The sequence below is a fragment of the Heloderma suspectum genome, chromosome 4 (genome assembly GCF_057233095.1).
Source record: "Heloderma suspectum isolate Gila_16-S chromosome 4, 16-S_ref, whole genome shotgun sequence".
In the NCBI taxonomy this organism is placed as follows: domain Eukaryota; kingdom Metazoa; phylum Chordata; class Lepidosauria; order Squamata; family Helodermatidae; genus Heloderma; species Heloderma suspectum.
Genome location: NC_139461.1, coordinates 59868159 through 59895821, shown reverse-complemented (window position 1 = coordinate 59895821; position 27663 = coordinate 59868159). Strand labels below are relative to the sequence as shown.

Genomic DNA, 27663 nt, shown 5'->3' with positions numbered 1-27663 from the left:
CATCTCATGTTTGACCACCTCCAGCTTACCTTGATTCATTGATCTGACATTCCAGGTTCCTAAACAATATTGTTCTTTACAGCATCGGATTTTCTTTTCACCACCAGACACATCCACAGCTGTGTGTCCTTTCAGCTTTGGCCCAGCCGCTTCACGCTTTCTGGCGCTACTTGGAAATTCCCTCTGCTCTTCCCCAGTAGTATATTGGACACCTTCCGACCTGAGGGGCTCATCTTCCGGCGTCATCTCTTTTAGCCTTGTGACACGTTCCATGGGGTTTTCTTGGCAAGAATACTGGAGTGGGTTGCCATTTCCTTCTCCAGTGGACCACATTTTGTCAGAACTCTCTGCCATGACCTGTCCATCTTGGGTGGCCCTGCACGGCATAGCTTATGGCTTCACTGAGTTACGCAAGCCCCTTCGCCCCAACAAGGCAGTGATCCATGAAGGGGACAGATTAAACTTAAATTGTAATAAATCAATTGAGTAGCAGTAGTGGATAAACTTCACACAACCCACCTTTCCCCCTTCCAGCTTTACTACTGGAAGCGACCTCAGCTGGAAGAAAGAAATGTGACAAGTGGAAGAGGGTTTCAGCACCTCCTACCCACATGCCCCTTTGGGCTTTAAATTGCACCCCACCCCTGCTATATCCTTGACTGGGAAAGACCTACATTTAAAGCAGGGGGCAACCTGTTTTGGTCCCAGGCCTCTCTCTGCATGGACTAAGCGATCTGGCCGGCACATGCAAGTTCCTACAAGTCCCAGCTGAGTCCTTCCCACACCGTTCCCACTGGCACAGGAAGGGACTTGACCAATTTAAAGGCATAGGTCTGTTGATTTAAAGTCATAGGTCTGCTGTCATCATAAGTAGGTTGATCCTGAAAACAAAATAAAATTGTTACTACTTAGTCAAATTTAGGAAAGATGCAGAGAAACATGGTTCAACTCATTTGTGTAGCAGAATAAAAGTCTAGACTGATTTGACAACAAAGGCCCAATTTAACTGAAAAATATTGCACCAATAGAACTGTTTTAGGATCAGAGCTGGACATCTTAATCCTGAACGCATTTCTGTGGCATGGGCTTAGAACTGCATGCATCCTAAGTCATTAATGCTCATTTTATTAGAATATATAGCACTGCCAACATAACTTAAACATACACCCATGGATCTTTGAGACTGCAAGTCATGGAAAGTAATCCCCCTTTCATGGACATTCCATGTAGTCATTCCTGCACAGTCATGGTTCTCAGCATGAAAAAGAAATCAAGGCAAATAGACAATTCTGGCAGAATCCAGACAGTGTGATGTGGCATGATCAATACATTGTTCAAGTTACAGGAGGCAGAAGAGGCCAGGGCCCCTTACGTTTTGTGACAGCCCCCATCAGCTACTGTTTTTAGAAGGCTACAGGAGGGGGCATGATTTGGCTAAAGTTGGAAGGAGTCAGGGTGGGGTTTGTAGATTTCATTAAGGACTCCCCTACTTTTCCCCTCATAATTCAAGCACTGGATCCATGTAGCAACTTAATCAGGTCATCTAAGTTAAAATACATTTAAATATACTTATATAGAGACAGCAAGGACATCACCTGTTGCTCCTGTTATCACTTCATAATGGGAATACATTTGAAAGGGCTATTTGGCTGCAACTAGGGATAGATGAATATGTCAAGCTTGATTTTGCTCAGATTCTCGTATTTCCACTGCTAAGTTTGTTCCATTGTGTTTCCATATTGGATTGCAATTTTTTTTAGTCCTCATGAAAATGTGTACCTACTGTCATGCACATTTTCCAAAATATGCGCATTTCAGATGCATTTTTCAATATACACATTTTTCTGTGCTCTCTTTCAAACGTATAGATTATTTGCAATAGATTTTTCCATTGAATAAAGTGTTTTTGTGTACATTTCCCCAAATATTCACATTTTTTTGTACACGCTTCTACCAAATGTATGCATATTTGTACTTTTTTGTGCAAACTGCACCAAAAGCTTCACAAAACTGCAGATTTCAATATTTAACTGTGTTCTGGTGTATGTTTAGATTGATATGAACTGAACTAATTTCTCACCCATCCTTAGCTGCAACCAGTAAGCCCAGTTCTTAGTCTCAAATGTAGCAGATCAAAAGACTAATTTTAATGCCAAGCGAACCCATGATTAGGCATGCTACATGGGGGAGGGAGAGGAAGAACGTATATAATCATTCACCCTTCATTCCTTGTTTTTCTCCTTTTCTTTTCTTTTCTCTTTTCTTTTCTTTGAAATCTGTCCTGTTAAGGGTGAACTTGTGCTGACTACTAACCAAAAGTCTGGAGGACCAGTACAAGCTGAACCGCAATCAAGTGGAGAGCCAACTGATCCCTTGTTTTATCCTAGCTGGTATAAAGCTCAGCAGCCACGCCAAACAAGCAATTCAAATACGGCCCCAGTGACTGAAAGTAGGCAGGTAGGGCCTTCCATTCCTGTAGAGGTGAATGCAAAGAAGGCAGAAGCTCCAGAAGCACCTACTACAAATGGGATTTCTACTGTGAGTGGTAAGGAAGCTAACACACCCACAGATACTTCACAGGTTAGTATATAGTCTCAGAGTATGTTGTATTCAGTCAGGACACTCCATGAAACGTAATACTAAACGGGGCGGGGGGGATCTTTAGGTAAATTGTTTTGGCTAGCATTTGCCACTCCAACCAGGTGGAGTTTCAGTGAAATCCAAAAAATAAATAACTTTGATTTAAAATGAAGGCCACGTTCTCAAAGTTAGACACAAACAAGGTTGCAGATTAGTGTGTTATACATTATAATTTTTTTACACAGACTACAACATTTCTTTTGTGTGTACAGGCGTTAAGATCTAGTCTGGGGTAGGAGACTTGGTACTCTTAAGATGTTTTGGACTAGAGCTACCATCAGTCCCAGATAGCATGGCCGATGGTCAGGGATTATGGGAGTTGTAGTTTAAAACATCTGGAGGGCACCAGGTTGACTACCCCTTATCCAGTCAGTCACTTTGGAATGGTTTCATGTATGTTAATTTCACTCCCCAAGAGACACTTTCAGCAGACAACTTGTCATGTTTTACCAAAAGCCTGTCTTGTAGCTCTGCATTTTGGAAGGCTCTTGGGCAAGGTGCCCTCAGTTGAGGGCCCTCCCAGAGAGCTTCACCTCTTTGCCACTGTCACCATTGCCCATTTGATTTTTCCTCTCCCTCTGGGCCCAATCTTCACTACTGTCCAGAAGGAGAGGGCAAGGCCAGTAGAGGCTGTTCTCCCTTCTCCTTGCTCCCCACACTGCTTGCATGCTTGGGGAGGACAGGTGAACCTGGCAGCAACAGCAGGGAGGAAGAACAGGGCTAGGGGTTCAGGCACTTGGCAGTGGCCTCCCTGCTGGCATGTGAGCCTTGGGAGCTGTTTGACAGTGCCATCCCCTGAAGCCAGCCTTGTTTGCAATCAATGTAAAACAGGTGTACATATAACTACTCTAAAGTGACCCTGCCAAACAGGTTAACACACTGATATTAAGAGACATGGCTGGGATCCAAAGAATGTGCAATTAGTTCCATGTGCTCAACTCGACTTTTGGCTTGGATTTCTTAAACATCATCCTTTTGTGTAGCCCTCCCTCCATGAAAAAAAATGCTGTGCAGAAAACAATTTCTCAAATGCCAGGAAAGTTTCAGAAGCAATTTGTGATATGCGGTGCAGTGTGCAAGCCCTTGAACATACAAGTAGCTCTTTGGATCCTGCACTATGTCAGTACAAAACTAGCTTCGGAAAATGTTCTGAGTTGTTCGTGCACAAGGTCAATTAGGAACTGAAAGTGTTTAATTGACCAGAATTTCATGCACACAAACACCAGAATAGCAAGAGAAGATTCCATCAGTCTTTGTCCCTCTATGTTTAAATCAGACAGATCATGTCATTCTGCAACTGCTGGATATTCAGCTTTTGCTTCTAATTCACTCAGTTCTGGTTGTGCAACCAGTCACACTTCTGGAATATACAGTTGTCCTTGCTTAATGTATTCTATATGTACACTATTTTATTTGCAACTTATTAGGTTTCTTTTGCATGACTGCTAGCATTTTCATTTTAAATTTCCAATAATTTCTCCATTGCATTTTTCCAATAGTGTCTGTGCTATAGTCAGAAAACAGTACAATACAGCGACCTGGTTCACATGACAAGGCAAGTTATCATAGATTAGATAACCCACAATGAGCTGCAGTGTGTGCCAGGTGTGTGGGGCCACCGTTTTTGAATAGGCAAGCCCTGATCAGGGTGATCAGAGGTTGTGCTGTGTTGTGTGAACCCAGCTGCTGTGGGTTATTTGAGAGTTCAGCAACCCTTGCATATCCCATGGTGGCTGTGTTCGCGTGACACAACACAACCCCTGATCACCCTGATCAGGGGTTGGATATTCAAAATGGTGGCCACATATGCCTGGCACGTAGCCCGGCTGTGTAGTGCAAACTGGCCCAATGGGTTGGATCCAGACTTCAGCTCAGCAGAGTTCTGCATGCACTTGAGGAAAGGGGTGGGGAAGCGATTTTCACCAGTTCCTCCTTCCCCTTGCAGCCCCCTGAAAAACTGCTCTGGAAGTTTGGGAGACCCTCTGGAACAGTGTTGGAGGTGGCACTGGGAGTGCAGGGGGAAGAGGAAATAAGAACAATCACCTCCCCACCCTCTTCCTCCAGCAGGAAGCCTCCACTGGATCCCTGGTCCCTCTGGTAATAGAAGGAACCCTTCCATTTACAGAGAGGCAAGTCTGGATCTAACCTGATAAAGTTACTACACTAGATCTGCATTAGGGCAGAAATCCTATACACCAGTGGTGGGGAACGTGTGGGCTTCTAGATGTTGTTGGACTGCAATTTTTATCAGCCCTAGCCAGCATAGCCAATGGTGAGGGATCATGGGAATTGCCGTCCCACATCATCTGGAGGTCCACACCTTCCCCATCACTGCTAGACACACTTACCTCAGAATAAGTTACATTGGGCTCAGTGGGGCTTACTTCTGAATAGACATGAATAAGATTGCACTGTAAATTACCACTATTGCCATTTTGGTAAGATTGCAAAATTGGTGTCCGATAATGTCGTTGACACGGATCATGCCTTGAAATACTTGCTAATTAAAAAGCAGTGGGAGTTATGCTGCAAAGCCAGAATTTCATCCATTTTCACTGATTCCTTTCAAATCTGCTTGTGAAATCGATCATGTTCCTGGGTAAAAGATTCAAGAAAAAGATCTGAGGGCCCCATGCAAACAATATAAATATACATGATGAACTCACCTTTGTACATGTGAAGATCTTGAAACTTACAGTTTAAAAAGATTCACTAAACTTTTAATATACACATTTTGGAATGCCAAATGTCTTTTGTTTATTTGTTTACATTTCTATTCTTCCTTAATGCATTACATGAAAGTACATTTTACTGATCTCTATGGAACTTCCGTATATATGCACTGTGGATATATGCACTTGACCAGTGGAGGCTGGTGGCTCCGATGTCAGTGGGGCAGTGAATCCGCTCCATGTTTCAGTCAGAACCAGTCAGAAGTCTAAAGGATCTTGGATAGCTCCTTTAGAGTTCAGACTGGTTCTGACTGAAACCCGGAGCGGATTTACCACCCCACTGACATCGGAGCCTCCAGCCTCTACTGCACATGACATTGCCAGGAAGACTTTGTTGCCTTTCCTGTCCAGGAGGGCCCAATGAGACCAGCTTGGGTGTGTGGATTCAGCCTAGATCTTGAAAATTTTTTCACTGTCAGGAAGAGGTTCCCAGCTGCAGTTCTGTTAGCTCACCACATGGGGCAGCCACACACAGAGCCTAACTACATGTGACGACGATGTGAGATTAGCAATCATGTCATTGTTTGTTTAAAAATGAAATACGGGGCATGGAGAGAAGCAATAGTTATCGGCACCACAACATGTGGAGAGGGGAGGTTTAAGCCTTCCCTCCCCAGCCTCAGTCTCAGTAAAAAAAAATCCCCCCCTCTGGGGGTGGGGAGAAAACACCTCCGTTTGATACCAATGCGAGGCTTTTTCGTAATGCTAATTACCACAGGAGAGATTTTTACTGAGGTCACTGCTGGGGAAGGAAGACGTAAAACTTCCCTCCCTGTGCACTGTGTTGCCAATGACTCTTACACGCTCACGCGCACACACACACACACACACACACACCCCACTGCACCTGGCATTTAATTTCTGAAAAACGACAATGTGATTGCTAAGTGTCATATGTAGGGATGTCAGAGAATTCCGCGACGGATCTCAGTGAGGCCGAATGCCAGTGCATTCGGCCCCCCAAAACCCGTCGCGGAATGAAGCCCCCTTCGCCCCCACCCCACGAAAGGCGCGCGAAACGGAGCACCTACCTGCTCCCGTCTGCGCTACTGTGCGAATGGCGGCCGTCATTCACGTCTTCCTCTTCAGCCGTGATAGGCTACGTAAATACTTACATCGCCTATCACGGCTAACGCAGGGACACCATTTGCGTCCCTGTGGGGGCCGTGATAGGCTATGTAAGTATTTACGTAGCCTATCACAGCGGGGGGGGGGGAACCCGAGCGTACGCAAATGGCGGTAGCCGCCGCCATTTGCGTACGCTGGGGTTTTTTTCCCCCCTGCCGTGATAGGCTACGTAAATTTTTATGTAGCCTATCACGGCGAAAGAAAGGGATGCAAATGACAGCGGCTACGACAGTCGCCTTTTGCGTCCCTGCAGGGCTGCTCAGCGGCCGGATGTCCGGTTGCGGGCGGCCGGAGCCAGCCGGCGGCTCCACAGCTTGGCTGTGGAGCGGAGCCAGCCGGCCAGGATTCCGGTGGGAGGGACGGAGCGCCTCCCCCCCCCCCAGCGGAACCCGTCAGAGCCAGGTAAGCGGGGTTTCATACACCCCTAGCATATGTAGCTAGGCCCATGGAACTAAAAGCACCTGGTTCTAGCTTTGGGCAGCTCCTGACAGATTCTGGTCTTAAAACAATTGCTTTGGAAGAGATTTGCATGGACAATAAGAACAGGAATGTGTAAAGGAATAAGGGAAACAGTAAGAACAGGCATCAGCAGTCATGAGCAACTCAAGAGCGCTGGGCTATAATGCTGAACAGGAGAAAAGTACAGTGGAAGGTATGGTTAGTTGGGAGAAAGAAGAGGAATAAGGAAGCGTTTGTGGGGGAAGTGTCACAGGAGTAACAGAGAACATATCTACACCACGAATATAAACCGATCAAATAGTTATTCCTTCTCCTCAGGGAACCTTGAGACAGGACCCACTCCAGGTTGAGGGGTTCTCGGTGCAGTGCCCTCTGGTGGCTCTGCGCCCTCCTGTTCCAGTGGGCCTATTGTGATCAGCACTGGGCAGCTGTCACTGAGCTACCATTTTAATTTCTTGCAGTGCCCTAATGCAGCGGCGTTAATGGCCCAGGGCGAGCAGCTGACACTGCCAGGAGGTTGAACCTCAGCAGCTGTCGGAGGGTGCCATGTGCTGGTGATGAGCCTTCCTTGAGATCTCTAGTTCGGGGTGGGGTGGGGTTTCTCAGTGATGCCACCAAACTGTAATTCCCAGGATCCTTTGGGAAGAGTCATGGCAGACAGTTGAATTGGTATAAACCTGATAAATGTTTATAATGTAAATGTGCCCTGTGGGGAGAAGTTGAGGGACAGGATGGCTTCTAGTAAGAGGGTTAGTAATAATTATATCTCTAGACAGGACAGCTTCTAGCAAGAGAGTTGGTAATAATGTTGTCGGCCTGATATTTCATTTGAGCATGTGCTTCTTACAAGGACTAATCTGGCACAAAGTTCAGTTTATATCTGTTTCAAATCTATCCAGGGTGTTACTGTCATAACCACCCAGTTTTTTTAATGGTACAAACAATTTCTGAAAATTGAATGCCTTCTTCACCAAGCTCAATAATAATGAGCAATTTATTCTGATAACATTAGTGAAGTATTCTTCTTATTATTTCCTCACAGGGGTTAGCATTCTGCATATCACTTTTGGCTTTTCTTATCATACTGCACCATCTCTGGAGTCAGATTCAATACATGATTTTTACTTTAAGGGGTAGGAACTGTTTTGTTTTATCCTTAACTAACAGCACAAGTAATTTCTCTGGTAATGCCTGCAGGTGGTTTAGAAACAAGTATCCCATTCTTCTCATCTAAAGGGACCATGCTATCATGTAATACATTTTGTCTAAAGCTTCTTCCCCTCCCTCTGAAATGTTATCCTGGAGTGTAATCCTGCATGGTTAAAAATGTGACCGTGTTTTTAGAAGGAGAGACAGGTGAGAAATTCCAGAGTAATCCCATGGTCTGGTGTTTCAGATGTTTGGCGTAGCTGAAGTTATTTAAAACTATAGTTCAGCTTTCCTCAACCTGGTGCCCTCCAGATGTTTTGGACCACAACTCCCATAACCTCTGACCATTCACCATCCTGGCTGGGGCTGATGGGAGTTGTAGTCCAAGCATCTGGATGGTGCCAGTTTTGAGGAGGCTGCTGTAGATGTAACAAGGAGCAGCTCCTTTTGTTGTCCACATAAATAGCCATGGTAATGGTGAGCTTGATCGCCCATCTTAAAGATGCATCTGACACTTTCAGCAGAGAAGACTGGTTGAGGGGGGAAGGGGTGCGGTTTGTGCATTTGTAATACGCAGGTGGTGCAGCTCCCCATAATAAAGCACCACTTCAAAATGTAAGTGGGGCATCACATGATTGAATCTCTCTCATGTAAAAAATGCTACATCTATGGGTTTTTGTCCACCCTTCTCCTTGCCATGTTAACTTACGGTGTGCAGGGAGTTTTATATCAAGGGAGTGGGGATGGCATTCAAACATACAACCCCCTTCCTGTATTTTACAATCAATATATGTATCATCTGCTTTTTCCAAATTTATAGATCAGCTTTTGTTATCATAAGCATGAAACATAACCTTAAATATATATTCTTTATACTTCTTGCTTATCCATTGGAAACCTCAGGGAAGCTTACATGAAGTTTCCAGACTGTCTCCCTTCAAATATGAGTGTCCTGCTTAGCTTTATCAACGGACCAACATCATGTGCCCTCAGACTGCCTTGTTCACGTAAAGAATGACTGTACAAGAAATGTAGTTTTCTTCCATGAGAATGAGGGTGGGGCAAACCATTTAGTCATAGAGCCTTACCCTTTTATCCATGCTTTTTTTATGCCTGACTTTTGCAGGTCAAGTTGTCCCATCACACATAATGTTTGTTATTGCCATCTCTAGGAGCAAGAACTCTAGGAGTGAGAACAAGACCTAGCAACATATTTAGTATCTTGCCTAGAAATTCACAGTGGTCTGTGTTGGTACAAGGGGTACTTCCAGATGGATGACTTTACACCTTATCATCTTCACAGATTTTCTCTCATAAGAAAAATGTTGGAAGAAGCAGTGGGAAAACATGAGAAGGTTACAAATGATAGATGATGATGACTAGACCCCACTCCCACCATCTCCCCACCCCATAAAATGCCGCGAATAAGGCAGGGCAATTGCAGATTAGAATAGAAATTACACGCTTGTCTGGAAGCATCCTTAGAATCAAAAGAAAATGTTGGAACATTTCATTCTAGCCAGACCCAGAACACAGAGATGAACATTGTCATTCTTCTTTTGGAGGCTACACCTTATACAACTGTGGTTATTAAACGAGTATTCATTTTCTCCAAACCATGCTAAGTGAGTTCAGCCTTTCAGAGCTTGTTGCCTCCTAGGATGAGGATAGACCATGAACAAAATACACATGCACAAATAAATGCAACAAATATATTTTAGGATGAATTAAAACATAATGAAGTAATGTAGAATTATTTTTCCCAGTGCTGTGCAGTGTATACCCACTCTGGGTGTGGCAGGTAGTTTCACAACCTCCAAGTGAAATATGATTGCCTAAAACATGTCCCTAAATACATTACAGTTTTGTACTCATATAGTAACATCCAAAGGAAACTGGCTGGTCCAGATGCATCTTTGTTTTGATGCTTTGTTTTCCTTGAGAGAGAAATCTACCGCTTTCCTCAGATGACTGGGTATCACCATTCACCATTCTCTTTCACAGCAGAGGCAGCATAGGATGTTGTAGAGGCATTCATAGAAATTACAGAAACATTTGAATAGATACACTAATGTGGCACTACAATAGTCAGTTCTAAATAGGACAGTAAACAATCCATTGGCAATGTAATAACTATATGACAATAGATTAACCATTTAACATCAAACTGTTTGGACTGTAACTCTGATTAATACTCCCCTGTATACCTAAAAGGGAGATAACAGTCCTTATAAAGTCAAATTCAGATTAGACCCTACAGGTGTCTCAGGTATTTCTGCTGCTTAGATTCCACTGTATGCCTGCTTTTACCCTCTGAATTCAGACCTTTTTTAAGGGGAGAGTGTTTACCATCTTCACCAAATGCCCACCTTTTCTTCCACATATGGCAATTCCATATAACTCTGTAATTGCCTAGCCAGCTGTTTAAGAAACCTTGGGGCCAATATACACTTACGTTTTTTTAGCTTCCAATAAGGTTTCACCGCTCATCTTTCACACTACGCAGGACCTGCCTCAAACTGGGACCGTAATTTCCCACTTCTGTGCTCCCACTTTCAATGCCCTGATATCCTGGTATTTCCCATTCATGTGCTCTGCTCTTCTGTGTTCATTACCTTATAAAGTCGTAGTCCCTTCCCATGCCTGTCCATATACAGCGGTGTTTGTATTTCCCTCCTGTCCAATCACAGCTCTAGATGTCCCCATCTGGTCTTCCAGCTCCTGATAGCATAGGTTCCTTGGCACTGGAAATTTTGTCACCAGCCAGCAGAGGGCTAGAGGTGCCAGCTCTTGCCTGATCTGGGAAGGTGATCTGGGTCAGCCCTGATCAGAATTTTGGATGGGAGACCACAAGGGAATCAGGCTTCCTGCACTGAGCAGGGGGTTGTTCTATCCCTTCAAATGACGCTAACTTTTACCTCCTTTCCCCTGCTTCGGCTTTAAAAAATAATAATAATAAGGATCACAACTGAGTGCCTTTACACATGCTGCCTCCCCACCCTCCCCTGTAAATGAGTAAAGTATCAATATGAATGGGGACCTGTTCAACTTGGTACTGCAGGTGGAGCCATTGCCTCCTTCCCTAACTCCAAGGCCTATAATTTATCTCGGGGTATAGGAAGGAGGCCAGCAGCAGCAATGGGCACTCCCAGACCCCTGGTGGAGCATCTTCTCCCCACCCCAACCCCACTCTCAGGGATGGAATTGGGACTACCAGTTCCAGAATCCCCAGTGGGACAATGATGCTATTTGCATCATCATTTCAATCAGGAATTATGGAACTGGCAGACACCATCCCATCTCTGGCTGCCAGGGGGAGTGGGGGGGAGAGAAGGTGCTCCACCGGGGCTCTGGGAGTGCCCATTGCTGCCTCCTCTGCCTTCCCCACTGTCGTGGAAGAAATTGCCCAGAAATTGCTGGGCCCTTGGAGGTCGGGGAGGCAGGCGATGGCGGCAGCAGGGATGGAGCCGAGTGCACCATAAGCACCTTTGAGCCTTTTGTGGGTGCTCAAATTGCACACTCACAAAAAAACCTTGAACTTCTGTGAGCACCAAAACCTGGTGCTCACAAAAGCTCGTCCGTTTTCAGGTTGAATTTTGGGAGGCTTGTGCATCCCTAAGCATGAGAACTTCTCTGCACCTTGCATGCATTAATTTAATTATATCTGCTTTCTGCTCCATTTTAAGATTATTACAAACTGCACACTGGGGCTCTTTTATCATGCCCTTCATCGTTTTCTACTTCTCCACCCCCACTATTTATTTAATTAGTTTGTTTTTCTTAACAACCAGCCTTGGTCACACTTCACTGCAGTTTAGTTGATCCTAAAAAATGGTGTTACATTGTTGTTACCTATGCATTTTTATCTAACGGGCCAACACAGTTACCTCTCAATGTTGCGCCCTTTCGAAGTTTCACTCTAGTGATACAATTTGAATTCACTGATTCAGGGCATCTCCCACTAATATTACATGCCCCTTCTTCAGTCACTGCAAATTCTGAAGTCCCTGTAGCTTGTTTTGTAAGCCTACAGGTCCACTGCCAGAAGGCAACTTTTGGGCTTCTAATATCCTGAGTATTGATCAATCTCATTTATTTTTTTCCAGAGGATTTCTATCCTGCTTTTCATTTTTTAAAAGATCTCAAAGTGGTTTACAAAATAAAATCATGATAAAATACAATAACACCCATCACTGAAACAATAAAACAGTGATAAATAAAATGAAATCTCATAAGAATAACCCGGGGTAGCTGACAATACTAGCGATCAGGAAATACTTGGGCAAACAGATGTACTTTAAGTTGGTGGCAGAAGCACTCCACACTAGGAGCCCCCCTGATCTCAGTGGGAAGATCTTTCGGTAGGCTGGGGCACAGTAAGCAAGTCCTGCTGCTCAGAACGTAGAGACTGGGATGACCTATGCAGGAGAAGTGGTCTTTCAGATAACCTGGTCCTGAGCTATTTAGAAACCAACAGTAAGACTTTGAAAATGGCTTGGTAGCTAATTGTCAGCCAGTGCAGAACGTTCAGCACAAGACTCACATGTGCGTGGTCAGGAGTTCCACAGAGCAATCTAGCCGCCGCATGCTGCGCTAGCTGCAGCTTCTGGACTAGTCTCAAGGGCAACCCCACATAAAGCGTGTTACATTAGTCCAGTCTTGAGGTTACCAATGCATGGATCACAGTGACTAAGCTATCTCTATCCAGGGGTGGTTGTAGCCGTTGTACCAGCCAAAGCTGGTAATAGGCACTCTTTGCTACTGAGGTCACTTGTCTCTCCAGTGACAGAGATAAATCCAAGAGCACACCCAGACTATGCACCTGTTCATGTGGGGGGAATGCAACTTAGTGGGTGATATACTGATTAACCTTCCCAGCCGACATGTCAACTAACAACTGAGTGGCTCTATTTGTTTCTGATTACTCAAATTCAGACAAGATAGATGGCTACCCAGAGAGGTTTGTCTTGACGGGTTTGTCAGAGTGTATTCCAAAACAATGAGGAATGTCTCATGGTGATGCATTTATTATGTCACTATCCGTGTGTGATAGATCACTTGTTGTTGTTTTTTTAGTTAAAACCAGTGGAAGCACATTGTATAATAACTGATTAGTGTATGTGAGGTAATAGTACCATGACTGTGAGGTAAGAATACCATGTGGTTCATTAGGCTTGTGCATTGTCAGCTCAGATCAAATTTTTGTTAATGAAATTTTGGAGGTCTTTTGCTGTAGAGAACAGTATCAGTACATGTGAATTCCAATAAGCCTACACAAACTAAAAAGCAGTTCCGGTATTTATATATAGATGAACAGATAGTCATGAAAATGTAATGTAATGTTATTACAACTGTTATTTCATTTTAATCTCATTAAAATGTTTTGGTAGCTTGTCTTCCTAATGGTCCACCTTCCTGTTCACCTTCCTGTGACAATTAATAGTCCAAGAAAAAAAGTTACTGAATTGAATCTGTTATTCTTGCTTTTCCTATGTAAGTTCACATTCCATGCCACCTCCCAGTTATCCGGCTGTAACTTTATCCCTACTAGAATTTCCATAGGGTCACTTCTTCCCTTAGTCACATACCATAGTAGTACAGGCCTGCCACAGTTTCCAAATAGATAGTATATGGAATTAATATAAAAATTGTCTGCCTAAGAAATGCAATACATCAAATGCCAAAGAAGTCCACATTATACCAAATCGCAGACAATTGCTAGTTATGGAGATGTCCTTTAAGTGCACAGTGGCTAATAAGATCATTAAAAAGATGGGACTGAAAGATCAGACTGTGAATTAATGCAATGTTCCATTGGGTCTCAAGTGATAAACGGTGATTATATTATTTAAGTTGCTGTACTAAATTGCAGGATTTCAGTTATGGAATCATCTGCAGTTATTTCAGCACTTGAATGAAGATTTCAGGGTTCAGTTTTGAAAAATAGCTTTCAAGGCTTCAACCTTTCCTGACTCAGTCCAACAAAAAAAGTTAAGCATGTGCTTAACTATTTTGCACATGAATACTCTAAGGGCGCAATCCTATCCAGTTAGGCATCTGCCTCCGAACTCAGAGGCAACCGCCTGTCCAAAGCAGGGCAGGAGAAGCACAGAGGGGATCATTCCCTCCGCGCTCCTCCTGCCCTGCATTTTCGGCTACACGGCTGCAGGAGGGCTGAGCGGGGAAGGAGGCTGCTGTACAACGCATTGGATGTGTTGTACTGGCATTTCCGCCCTCCCCGCCCTGGAACGCCCCCAGACACACTCCTTTTCGGCTACTCTGCACCCCTCTTGCTCCCAGCATTCCCCAGCCAGCCATGGGAGTTTTCTCTGTCTAAACATGAATAGGATTGCAGCCTTAATTTTTCAAGCCTTACTTCAAATGTTTTGGACTACAACTCTCATCATTCCAGACCATCATCCCAGACCATCATTCAGCCCATGGAGCACAGCAGAGCCCTATTTGTCTGTTTTTCTGGTGTGTAATTTGCTCAGGATTTTGGCTAATTCAACTGAAGTCCAAAACATCGGGGGGGGGGGGCACCAAGTAGGGAAGGCTGCCTTACTCCCTTTAAGATTTTAAGCAATTGGGGCTACTGTGATAGCTAAGCAGTGCACATAGGAGTATGGGCCTATGAAAGTGTACTTCAAAATAACTGGTAGCAATAATTCCATGTTGCATCATTTTCAAACTAAGGTCTACATTGTGTGATGCCTTGAGCATATCAACTCTGGTTCCTCCTTGGGGGTACTTAGGAAGGTATAGAGGTGTTCAGTAGTAGCTGGTGACCCCATTTGGGGATTAACATTCAACACCTTGTATAATACCTTCAGAGTTTTGACTGGTGGTAACTAAAACCCAGAATGGAGGCATAGCCCCTCCGGAACACCAGCTGCCATGGGGGGTGTCTCGTACTGTTGCGATAGAAACATTTTCACATCAAGCAGTCACCCTTCCAGGACCATCATAACCTCAGGCCTCAAATGGCCATCACATCAAAAATTATCTGGAGATTTCCCAGTCCAGTGAACAATCCTGAGAAGAAGCCTTTCCCTATCTATCTCCAAGCTTCCTGAGGTTAGCATGCACTTCCCGAGTATCTTGTAGCCTCTGGTGAAGAAATGCTCTTGTCCATCTCCCATTTAAACAAACAAATACATCAATGTTGATGGGGCTTGTACTGGAGAGATCCCTGATGGGTTTTACCTAATCGTGAAAGTGGACAGGATCAGACAGTCACAAAATATCAGCCAAGTTCCACCCCACCCCACCCCCCATCATTCAACTTAATTCCAAGATAATATTCTAGGTGTTCTGGAGAAACATGTAACCTACTATCCATGCTGACTTATCCTGTAGTTGCATCACTTATTACGAGATTTAAGGAACAAATTGCACATTATATGCACATTGCACATTATATGCAAAATAAGCAAAGGCTTAATTGTAGCCTAAAGTCACATAGGGGAAGGAGACTGAGTTCACTGCATGCAGAGAAATGGCAGGGAGGAGGAGGCACTTCACCCTTTCCTTGCTTGCTGTTTTCCTGCTTCAAATTGTGCCCCAAACAGCTCCTCCCCCCCCCCCGCGCGCCATGGTTTTCAGAAGTGGGCTTGCACTTGCACAAACACAGACACCTTTGGAGGGAGAAACCAGTGGGTGGAGATTTGGAGGAGGAAAATTATGATGGGAAAAGGGTTCATCACCCCCTCTGGCCTGCTTTCCAAACCTGAGTCACCCCTCCAACACTGGCTTTTCTTGTTAAAAATGGTCTACAGTTACATGTGTTTGCTTAGTCTTAACAGACACATTTACTGCACACTCCTATATATGTCCACTCAAAAGTTAAGCCCCATTGAGTTCAGTGGAGTATACTTTGAGGTACGTGGGCAGCCTTAAAATTAAGCATATATTTAAAACCTAGATGTCTACCCCTGGCTATGTCTTTTTAATTTAGCCTTCTCTTCTAATTTCTGAAAGTTACTTATGTGATTCAATAACACCAGTGAGGAGCTGTTGTAATGACAAAACATTGTGTAAGGTTCCCAGGCAATGGTGTTGTAATTAATTTTGCCAGTGATTCCTTCCCCTAGCACATTATAGTCACATCTACGGACTATATTGTGAGTCATGGGGCACTTTCTGGTATCTCTGAGTTTAGACTTCTTTAATAATTGTAACCCAGAATAATGGAAGGCAGTGATTTCCTCTGTTCAAATGAAAGCACAACCAAGCTGACCTTGCCTTTGTATTTGACTGCACTGAAAACAGAAAAATACTTTAATTCTGGCCTCTATAAAATTGCCTGCTTAAGATAGCTTGTTATTCTGTACATTAGTTTTTAAAAATAATGTAAGGAAAAGATGTCTCTTTCTTTCAAAATACTGTATCCTTCCCTTGGAAGTTTTGCTTCTGGGCCTGGCCACATAATCAGCATTTGTGTGCAATGTGTACACATTGATTTCCCATTAGCTGCCTATGATCTTCATGCTGTCCCTAGAGCAAGTGCTTTTATTGTGAGGCCATTGCATTTTCAAGTACTCATAAGAACATAAAAAGCCATACTGGATCAGACCAAGGGTCCATCTAGTAGAGTATTCTTTTCACACATTGGCCAGTTACCCACACGAAACAAGCAGGATATGAGTGCCCCAGCACCCTCCCACCCATGTTCCCTAGCAACTGGTGTACATAGGCATACTGTCTCTGATACTGGAGGTAGCATAGAGCCATCAGGACTAGTAGACATTGATAGCCTTATCCTCCATGAATTTGTCCAATCCATGTATACTCAAAGCATACTATTTTATATCTGGGAAATACATGACTAGTGCATTCATTGATGTCACAGTTGCTCTGTGGAATATCCATATGCAAGTATCAAGAGTACCAATTGGATATTGTGACATATCTACATCCCCTGGTTACATCATTTCATGAATGTTAGTTTTAGTTTATGTATTTATTTATTTTATTAATTTTTTGGAGGCGGTGTGTCCCTCACTTTATCACTCCTGCATGGAAACAAGTTAGACTTGTTTGGAGTGAACAATAGTCCTTCCCAGTAAACTATTCTCTCTCGTTTATTTTGTGAAGTGAAACGGGTATATTTCACAATTATCATGAAAGATGTGAAGCCCTGGAAAAAAAACAGAGGAACTGGAATTTAAAAAACAAAGCCATGTCCCCCCCATTTCCCCCCCCCAGGGATTTTTGAAAAATTGGGGGGGGGTCTGGGTTTTCCCTCCCAAGTCTTCACATCCCTAATTGCCATTGAAAGGTCACTTGCAGGAATATCGCACAATGGTTAATACATGCTTGGGGCGTACTTTCTGTGATCCCATAAAAATTCCCTATATTAGAGCCAATTCTTTATAACAGTAGAACCAATCTGTATAGTGGAGTACACGACAGTTCTCATCATTCATGGACTAATTCATATTGTTTATAGACTAGTCTGTAGACTAATTCAACTTATTGTGCTTATCCCTCTAAAGCCTTGCAAATATGTCTAAAACCCTTCTTGTTCATAATGGTTCAAGAGCAGAAGGGATTTTACCAAGTTTAGGATGTGCTTGGAAGCATGATAGAGAATCTGCTCTTAAACTTCCTCTTTGAGCTGTAGCAGTATCCAAAAGAGAAAATAAGATGAAGGCCATTGCCTTTCCTAGTAATGTATAAAGGCACAGCTGGAATATTGTCACTTTTTCAGCTAACCATCAACAATGATCCAGATATCGGTATTTCTGTATGTCAATGGGCTGGATCCAGGATCTGCCTTCTATTAGAGGAAAGAACCTTCTACTTGAGGAAGGGCTGTACTCATGGAAGGTCCCTCCATCCAATTTTGGGCAGTCCCCCACACACCGCATCGCACCTCATTCAGCTGCTCTGGGAAGGAGGAGGCAGGGAAATCCACTTCCACCAGTGCAATTAATCCATCTTAAATCTAAATCCAATCCATTGTGTTTATTAACAGAGCAATCCTACTGGTGTGGGAGTGGGAGTGGAGGGGGAGACAAGTCTGAAGGTGGAAAGGAGGGAGGGTGGACAGGCATTTTTGTTGTTCTTGTTGTTGTTGTGTTGTGACTCCTTATCAGATCTTTTTTCTTTAACTATTCAATTTGGTGGGGGTGGGGTGTTTGGAGAATTGGGAGGCTATGGATTCTGCAGATTCAAGTGTTCTCCCAGTTCTTGTCCCACACACCCATGAAGCTCCAACACCCAAAGAGGCAAGAGTCACAGACTCGACCTGTAGACCCAGCCAAACAAGATTTAAAGATGAAAACAATTTAGAAATCAGAGTAGAGAAAGATGTTGACATTGTACAGTGGACTCTTTCCAATTGTTGAGTAACTTCAAAGAATTAGAATGTGCTGAAGGCACCGATGTGTCAGCAAGATGCTCTATTTATGGAGCTCTTACAGAACTGAGCTGGCCTCCATAGCATCTGCAGTGTGTTCATAGTTTTATCAGGTGCCCTTCCTAGCATATTTGCAATATCTCAGCTAAGTCATTCATTCATGATCAGATGATACATGTATCCAAACCCCACCAGTTATGCAAGGTTTGTTACCTGATCCAATGAATCCATGGTGCAAACTCAGTCATGAGTCATAATCTTAAATGGTAATGGGTCTCATTCATCAGATCCTTTCAAAGAACAATCTATACTTTAAAGTGCGGTCTGCTTCCTGTGTGGCGCACTTAGACTTTGTTCTACGTCACTGCAAGAATCTTTTCCCTTCTCTGCCACGAGGAGAGAAACTTTCTTTGGACAGCTGTTTGAAATATACTTCCTACAACAACACAGAACTTACCAAACCTTTTCTCGATGCTTCCCCATTACTTTCTTAGTGAGCGTTAAACAAATAAAATGGGTCTATAAATTAGCTTTCTCACATTAACACCTAGCAGGTACTCCACATTATTTTTCAGGGCAAACTTTTATGCAGGCAATACTCAAGTAAATATCCCTAATAAAGCAGCTGGACAAAAAGTAGTGCTGGACAATTGCTCAAGGGATAGTTTGATCACACAGTCTAGAACTGGATGGGCCGTTTGATTTGGTTGACAAGAAGATTCAGTGGATTAAAGCTGTAAAAGCATTTTTACTTGAGAAGGCTGGAGACAGCCAATTTTTATTCAGTGTGATGGATGTAGATTATTGCAATACTAGAAAATTATTTTCTATTAGTATACGTTTAAATGGTTCAGACTACAATAATCTTATTCCATTCTGCATTTCAGACATTTTGGAGTGCCATCACCTCTCATGCATTCTCATGTGCTTCATTAATGCTGGGAATGTGAAAAGCTAAAGGCAGGCTAAAGAGATGGGTATGGTTGAACAAATGACCTCCAAGTTTGCTGTATGGTATTATAAAGAAGTAGTGGATTTCCTAAAGGAGAATGTAAGGCTTCCTTTAGAATAGGGATGGGAAACATAAAAGCCCCACCTACTCCCATTCTTTTTTGCATCTCCTGCCATCCCCAAATATCCACAGCTGCACTGCTGAAATGCTGCTGAATTTTGGTGGCATGCAGCAGTGTCAAGAAAAAAAGCCACATTTTCCCTTTAAAATAAGGGATATGGGGAGCATGCATCCTGTTTTAATGCAAGCTCCTTGAGGCTTTAAGGAGTGTGATTTTGCATCAAAACAAGGCACGTACTCCCTGTGCACCATGTTTTGAAAGGGAAATGCAGCTTTTTCTCACTGTTGAATTGCCACCAAAATTCAGTGGCAATTCAGTGGTGGTTATTTAAAGTTTTGATCTCAACTTAGAAGATCCAGTCAGTTGTCTGAATGAAGAATGCAAGATAACTGAGTGAAATTGTTTTAATGGACCACCGAGGCAGGGGTTCCACCCTTAAAGGTGGGCCAAAAAGAATTCTAAATGTAAAAAATAAGTATATATTGTACCCCATCTCTCCAAAAGACACCCCCACATACACACATGCACACACACACTAAAAAAAAATAATAAAGATTGCTCTGTGTGGGCTTCTCCACATGGGACTTCTATCCTGTAATTGAGATTGACCTTTATACCATTTTTTTAAAAGATCGGAGATAATGAGCTTTAAATTACAGCATGTTAAGTTTCCTCCTGAAAAGAGGAAGTTGCACAATAAGAGGAGCTAGACCACAGCACCATCTAGTGGCTGTGTAATGAAACAGAGAGAACATGCAGATGAGGGGATGAGGGAAGCACGTGTAAAGGGAGCCTATCGTGATTCTGCATTTAAAACGGAAGCAGAAAGCCCCGGTAAAGTTGTGGGATTTTAGTATGGTGTAGAAATGCTCTGTCTCTCTTTTTCCTCTACTTCAGCAAGGTCAAGGCCCACAACTGGGAGTTTTTGTTTTGTTCTGAATGGTGAAGATGTGCTTAATAATTACCTAGCAGCTACTGATGTGTTTGTCCTATCAAAAAGTAATCAGGTAATAGACCAGCTGAAGACCAAATGTCTTCTCCTGCTTCTGCTTGAACTTGCAAAGCATCAGATGGCCAGCATGGTGCAATGCATAGTGGCAAGAAACAGGATGCTTATGGGATTCATTTCAAGCCCCTTGCTGATGCTTGCCCATCTTCCTCACCCAGACAGAAGCCATACCTGTGTGACAAGACATCTACCAGAGGCATAAGTTCTATCATTAGACCATCCTCAGACTAATGTATTATAAAATAAGATTACAGGTGAAAATGTTTAAAACTTGGATCTTTTTTTTAATTGACAACTTTGTGTAGAGTCATTAAGATATATTAGGAGCAGAGTGGCACTTTCAGCTGAGCCCCAAGGAATTTTCACGCTGTACAGAAAAGGGTCCCCTTCCCCTAAAAAGGTTTCTCCATTAGTTTAAGCTCCCTAAAGTATGCGTGACATTATATCCTTCAGGGAACTTACCCAGCCTACACACAAAGATGAACACTGAATTCATTTGCTCAGGACTATTTTTGGAATCGTTAAGGTTGTGTGAAATAAACAGCATTACATTATCCTTTTGCCACATAGCTCTAATTGTAACAGAATGAAAATCTATTTTGGTGAGACATTCAGTCCCCATGGGCGCGGAACGTTCACGGCCAACCACCTTTATGAGAATTGAACAGCTAATCTTGTGATGGATGGAGTTTGCTGGTGCATATTTTACCTGCCTATGGTGATGTAGTTGAACAATTTATTTCATAAGAAAAGAATTTCAGTTGGCTCCTAGAGAATTAAAAATAGGCATAAGCAAAGAAATTTGAGCTTCTAGATGTATTGTTATGCTAAGAGTTGACAGCTGTAGGAAGTTCTGCTGAAGGAATTATATTACATTACAATGTAAACAGAAACTCTTTAGAGAAAGTTGAAATTATTTTAAAATAACCTGTAGTTAAGTCTTCCATTCCCTATAAATCTTGAGTGGCTAAAAAGGAGTGGCACTGAAAACTGTGGATTATTTAAGTGAGAAATTATTACCAGATAATGCATTTTATAATGGCGAGCACATATATTTAATACATAAGATTGTATTTCAAATCAGTATGTCCTAGATTTGATTCCCCCCCCCAATTGCCCTTTTTAATCCATACATTATACACTTAATTTAAATCACATTCAGATTTTGGTTGTAGGCAGTCAAACTGGGCAAACAAAACTCAGATTTCATTGGCAAGATTTGAACATTCTTTCATCCATAAACTAAGTTTGACGCAAACATTTTTATGAGATCTGAATGTGATTTTAAATAAGAAGAATCATAACATTTTAATAAAGGCAAAATATAATTTCAGCATGGGTTTAAGATAGGGTTTTCCTTTCCTCCTGAACTGATAATGCAAACCCCATGAATTAAAACCCAGAAACATATATGCTTCAGTATGACATACAAATTCTTCATTGTGAAAAAACATTGATAGTTGATACTCTAAAATAATGCCTTCCCTTATATCATTGCAAACCCAATCAAGTCAAAGGACATTTCTGAGAAGACATAAATAGACAGACACATCCAAACAAATTGCTCACATAAGAATCAAGGAACGTGTTAAGCAAGATCATATGGTAAAGTTCTTGTTGGACTGTATCATTTTAGACTGGAGATGAAGAGTTGCATTTTTAATGCACTTACATACATTAAAAGGGACCTTTGTTGCAAAACCTAACACATCAAGACAAAATGTTCTGAGAGGGATCCAACCCAGTATTTTTTTTGATGATTATTTGTGAACTGGCTGCCTCTCAGATTTTACTTTTTATAAATGAATGGCAGAAGGGGATAATAGATGGACTCAGAATAGCCCACTAATAATTTGAATGTTACCAAGCTTCAGTGAACATTCATGTCTTCTGCACAGTAGCCTCATACTCAGAAGTGCCTTCCCCAGCCTGGTGCTCTCCAGATGTGTTGGACTGCATCTGCCATCATTTCCAGCCAGCATGGGAATGATAGCAATTGCAGCCCAACACATCTGGGGGGCACCAGGTTGGGAAAGACTGGACAACAACATGGAAGCCAACATAGCATACGTGGTAGAGGAATGGCCTGTTGCTGCATTCTTGGGGCCTATTCTGTTTTCTAGACTAGGATCTGGTAGTTGGCTAAAAGTGCATTTGGCCACATAAACCGAGCTCTTTCCTGGGTAGCCAGACCATAGAAATGTTGGCACCCTCTAGCAATAAGAGATTCACAGTTGTGGAGGTCACAGAATGAACTATGACTTGGGAAACATTGACAAAGACTGATGTAAAGTTACACCATGGAATCTATTTCTTACCTGTCTTCTACCAAGAATTTCCCTTTTCTTTTTGAGTGGAACTCCACAGCTCTACATGTGTAGAGTGGAACTTTAGCCTGTAAAGTTCCACTCAAGTTCCACTGCTGACAGTTCAACACGTAGATGTTGGGGTCAGGGCGAGGGAAGCCATGTGATGTTGAGGACAGGACAAGTGGGGCACTTGAATGGCATGATATGGAAGCGGGAAAACTCAGAGGGAGAGTTCTATCAGTACTATAGTCTGGAGACACATGATTTAGCAACTTCGCTGAAGCTAAGCAGGTCTGGGTATGATCAGTGCTTGGATGGGAGACTTCCTGGGAATCTGTGTATTCCACCTTGAGTATGCCACCTTGAATAAAGGAAGGGGGGAATATAAATTTAATCAATACATTAAATATTAAATGCAGCCAGGGAGCAGGACATTTGCTAAGGGGATCAGGAGCTCCATGAGGAGCATAATGTCTAGGCCATCTCTGAGTTCCACAAGCAGTAACTGACTGAACGTTAAATCTGGGGACAGTGAAATGCAATGTTTTGTTGGCTATATGTCTCCCATTTGCTGTGAATATACAAGCAAGTTTTAAATGCTCCAGTCCCTACTTTTTCAAGTCATGAGATGTCCACTGAAGTGCTACAGGAGAGAGCACTGGCATCCTAGAGTTGGATCCAGTTTCTATCCCACACAACCTTTTTCCTATTGCACAATATTATTCTGCTAATGCTAAGATTCTGATCCAGCATACTGTGTTCTGTGAGCACTAGGATCTTGCACAATATATTGTGCGCTCTTATTTTAAGGCCATATTTCAATCTCTGCATGTTGCACTACCATTTGTGCAACATTTTTTCATGGAACTGTGTCATTGCTACAACCCTCCTATGAGTGCATATTTGGATCCATCCCTTAATGTAATACCTGTTAATTACAGATATACAGGAAGAGCATAGTGGAAGCAAACAGACTCCTAAGGCAGACATCACAACTACCGATCCTACATGGGGTTTCCAGAGAGAGCAACTGCACCCCAAGGACAGATCCATTTACCCAACTCCAGCTTTCAGCTCTCTGGGTTTCATAGTCAAACTCAATACAAACCAAGGCTGAGTAAAAAGCTTTCATACAGAACACTGGGGTCAAAATTTGGGGGTCAGGAGTGCAAAATTTTCCCCAAAGCTACCCAGCTCTCCCTTTTTTGCTACTGCTGCCTGTTTTGCAGCTGCCATTCCCTCACCCCAAAATGACACAGTGTCACTATCACACATAGTGTCCTTCTGAGGGGACTTCCGGGGGCAAGATGGTGGCTGCCAGCTGTGAAGAGTGATGCTGCCACCAGTAAACTCAGCTGACTTTCCTTCCCTTAAGCCTGAAAATCATCCAAAATGACTGCTTAGTAACAGCGCAGTGAAATTGGGAGGGATGGGTGTCTAAACCATTTCTCTTCTATCTCTCATTAGCTAAACTAGCCTTCCCCAATCTGGCCCCTTCCATATGTGTTGGACTACAGCTCTCATGTGGGCTAAGGATGATGGGAGTTGTAGTCCAACACATCTGGAGGGTACCAGGCAGTGCTGGCTCCAGGTTTTTGAGGGCCCTTGGGCAAGATACACTTAATGGGCCCTCTCCCTCAGTGAGGTTATCTTCCCACCACTATTGTCACCAGCTGCTATTGCTCCTTGTCCTCTTTATCGTCATTGCTACTGCTTGACAGGCAAACAATTAATGAGCAACCACACAGTGGTAGCTACTGCTCCTCCTTCTCAGTGGCACCATTGTCTGGGCCAGAGCAAAAGGCAGGTGAACAAGCAGGCTGCAAGGATGAAGAGGAGAAGCATATCCAGGGGGCTTTTGTCAGTGGGCCCCTGCTGGGGTGTGGGCCCTTTGCAGGTGCCCGAACATCCCTTGACACCAGCCCTGACACCAGCCCTGGCACCAGGTTGGGGAAGACTGAGCTTCCAAAGAAAGATTTTCAGCTTTCAAAGAACATAACTGTTCTGTTATTAAGACCTTGATCTCACATTATTGCTTAGATTATTCATAGCAATCAAGGCAGCCAAACTCATGCCACCTACCATGCTCATGTAGTAATTACCATGTAGTAATTAAGTGCTGCCCATTTGAAAAACTGTGCGAAGTGTACAGATTTGTACACCGCATCTTGTATTTGCAACAGTATCATCACTTTAAAAGTGTAATCCACATTAGGATTGTATTTTAGAGACGAGTCCCCAGATAACAAAGCTGCATAGTACAAAAATCCATGTATGATGTACCTTGTTTACAGAGAAGAATCTGGCCCTTGAAAGAAGACGCAAAACTCTGGTTAGATGAAAGCAAACAAGCTACTTTTTCACATCCACTACGCGACAGGACTTTGTACAAATAGCATGAGTCAACTAATACCTAACAGGTCATCATTCCTCACTAATTCAGGTTTGAAATCTAACACTATGTATTTACAAAAGATGCTTGGAACATGCCAAACCACCTTTTATCCCATATAGCAGTTTATCATAAGCATCTGTGATATTTTGTACCTGCATACGTGTATGTTTTGTGATGGTGTTATGAATGCTTCAGGGATTTCAATGTTCTCTGCATTGTAACAGTATGATGCATTTACCATGGTAAGATGCAGGAAGTTCTTCTAAGAGTATGAAGAGAAGTAGGGTGGGGATCCTTGCATATCGAACATCTTTATGTGTACTCTGAGTTTAGGGGAAATAAGGGAAATGCTTCTGTTGAGTTTATCTGGGTTAAGATAAAAAGGATGCCATGGCTGGCATCTACAATAGAACACCATACTAGGGTGGAGGTGGTATTTGAGTACATTTTCTTTGATCAGCTTAGGAAGCATCAAAAACATAAAATCTGCTGACTACATGGGACCTCCAGAAGCCCAGAGTGACTGGTAAAAATAATAACATTAGAATAATTTTATAGCAGTGCTCCAAGGTTCCAAATAACTTTGGATATCCATTTTTAAAATTATTTATGAACATATTGGCCTTGACCCCAAAGGACATCATCTGGCAGGGTTCTCCTGCGCAAGAGTCCTGATCAAATGAATGGCAACTATGTTTGAGCATATGTATGATCTCCTTTAATGGGGCTTGTGCAGGAAAACGTTCTGCTGGATTGTGACTAAAGACTTAATGCCGTTTATATATTCCTTTTTCATGGCCATCAAATACCTGTTTTTGATGGGTCTAAAAGAGTCAGTATACACAGAGTTTTTAAAAGGTGCAGTTCTTGCCTATGTACATATTTCTTTCCACCCCTAGACTGGGTCTGAATCGTCCCCTCAAGGTCAAGTGGAAGGACGGCCTGGGAGCAATGAAAGAGCTGATGAGCTGGTTCGTCATGTCTTCTCTTTTTCCTGGTTGAACTCATTGAATGAATGACAACTCTCAGTCCAGCTGGCTTCTGGAGGAACCCATAGGCAGCAAGTGACATGGCTGGAAGTGAGAAGAAATAACACATTGAAAGAAATGGTGGGTCAGGTTTTATCCAAAAGACTTTGTTTGAAAACTCTCACATTGGATCTGACTTTGTGAGATTTGGGGAAAAAGCTGTGCTACTTGGGAAATGGGGTGGGAGGGAAGAAAGAATGTGAGCTAACACCTAATAATAAACCAAATGAGGATCAAGTTCACACAAGTTTTTGAAGTAATGGCAGATATTACATGGACATCTTTTTACCTGTCCAGCTCACATCCATAAATGGGTATTGAGTTTGTGGGTTAAGGTTTTGTCTATGATAACTGATCTGTGATAAAACTAAGCTATTGCATGATCATTGCAATTGACCCTGAGAGTGCTGAAGCAAAATTAATGTCAAAAAGGAATGTGTTGAGACAAAAGCAGCACAATACTGTTATCACAAGTAAAGTGTTAAAAGGCACACTATACACATTTGTAAATGACTTGGGCATTTCTTTATACAGCTTTAAGGAAGTGCTTTATCAACATTGTTGTATACAATATAAGCTGTTTCCTCACTAAAGGCATTATTGTTGTTAATAAATTTCTCATTATCCAGGAAGTCTCTTCACCTGATGAAACTATCTTTCTGCCCTACCTGGGGCTCCAAGGCAGTGTACATAATAAACATTAAAACAGCTTACAGTAAACAATTAGACAAAAAAACTGTCTACAAAACATCCCATAGAGCAGAACCATTAAAACAATTAAAATCTGAATGGAAAACTGAACAAGGACAGGGTGCTGCTGCAGAAAAGGCCGTGCTCTGCATTCCCACCAATTTAACCTTTCTTGGTGGTGAAACATACAACAAAAGGGAGATAGTAAACTATGGTAAAGTTCATATGGGAGGAGACCATCATTAGAAAAGCCACAACATCTTAGGCCAAAATCTAAGAAATTCTGAAATTTAGGAGAGTTTCAAAAGCAGTTTGTAATGTGATAGCTAGAGGAATTAGTATCCAAACAAAAGATGCCGAAAGTCCTAGAGAGCCTTGGGCATGCCTAATGGAACACCTTCGATATACATTCAAGGCAACGTCACTCATATTTTGTACTAAGATGCTGCACGCCCTCAATGTTTTGACATAACCTTCATCAATATTATTAAATTGACTGGATATGTCTCACGCTTTTATGATCTTCCCTCTTTCTAAACTTTCTAATCTTCCATAGCTTTCCAATGCAGCATCAAACTACCTCTTTAGTGGGTGAATGCATAGACATTGTTTATTTACAGCCACATGGGTGCAGCCCATGGTTGCATGTAAAGAGCTATGAATCAGAGCAGCCTTCCCTGACCTGGGA

General features: G+C 42.6%; 1 protein-coding gene across 9 annotated transcripts in view; it reads left to right on the top strand.

Moving 5' to 3' along the window:
- TRIM55 (tripartite motif containing 55) overlaps window positions 1-26913 on the top strand; it is a 71070-nt gene extending 44157 nt beyond the window's left edge. For 4 of the 9 annotated variants that reach the window (XM_084849408.1, XM_084849407.1, XM_084849414.1 and 1 more), the window contains 2 exons: window positions 2290-2580; window positions 8002-8282. In XM_084849408.1, coding sequence (XP_084705534.1) covers window positions 2290-2580; window positions 8002-8193 — 483 coding nt within the window. In that variant the 3' untranslated portion in view covers window positions 8194-8282. Of the gene's footprint in view, window positions 1-2289; window positions 2581-4139; window positions 4315-8001; window positions 8283-25156; window positions 25306-26156 lie in introns of those variants that run through there. The other 5 variants (XM_084849410.1, XM_084849409.1, XM_084849411.1 and 2 more) reach the window with 4 other exon arrangements.
- The last annotated feature ends 750 nt before the right edge of the window (window positions 26914-27663 follow it).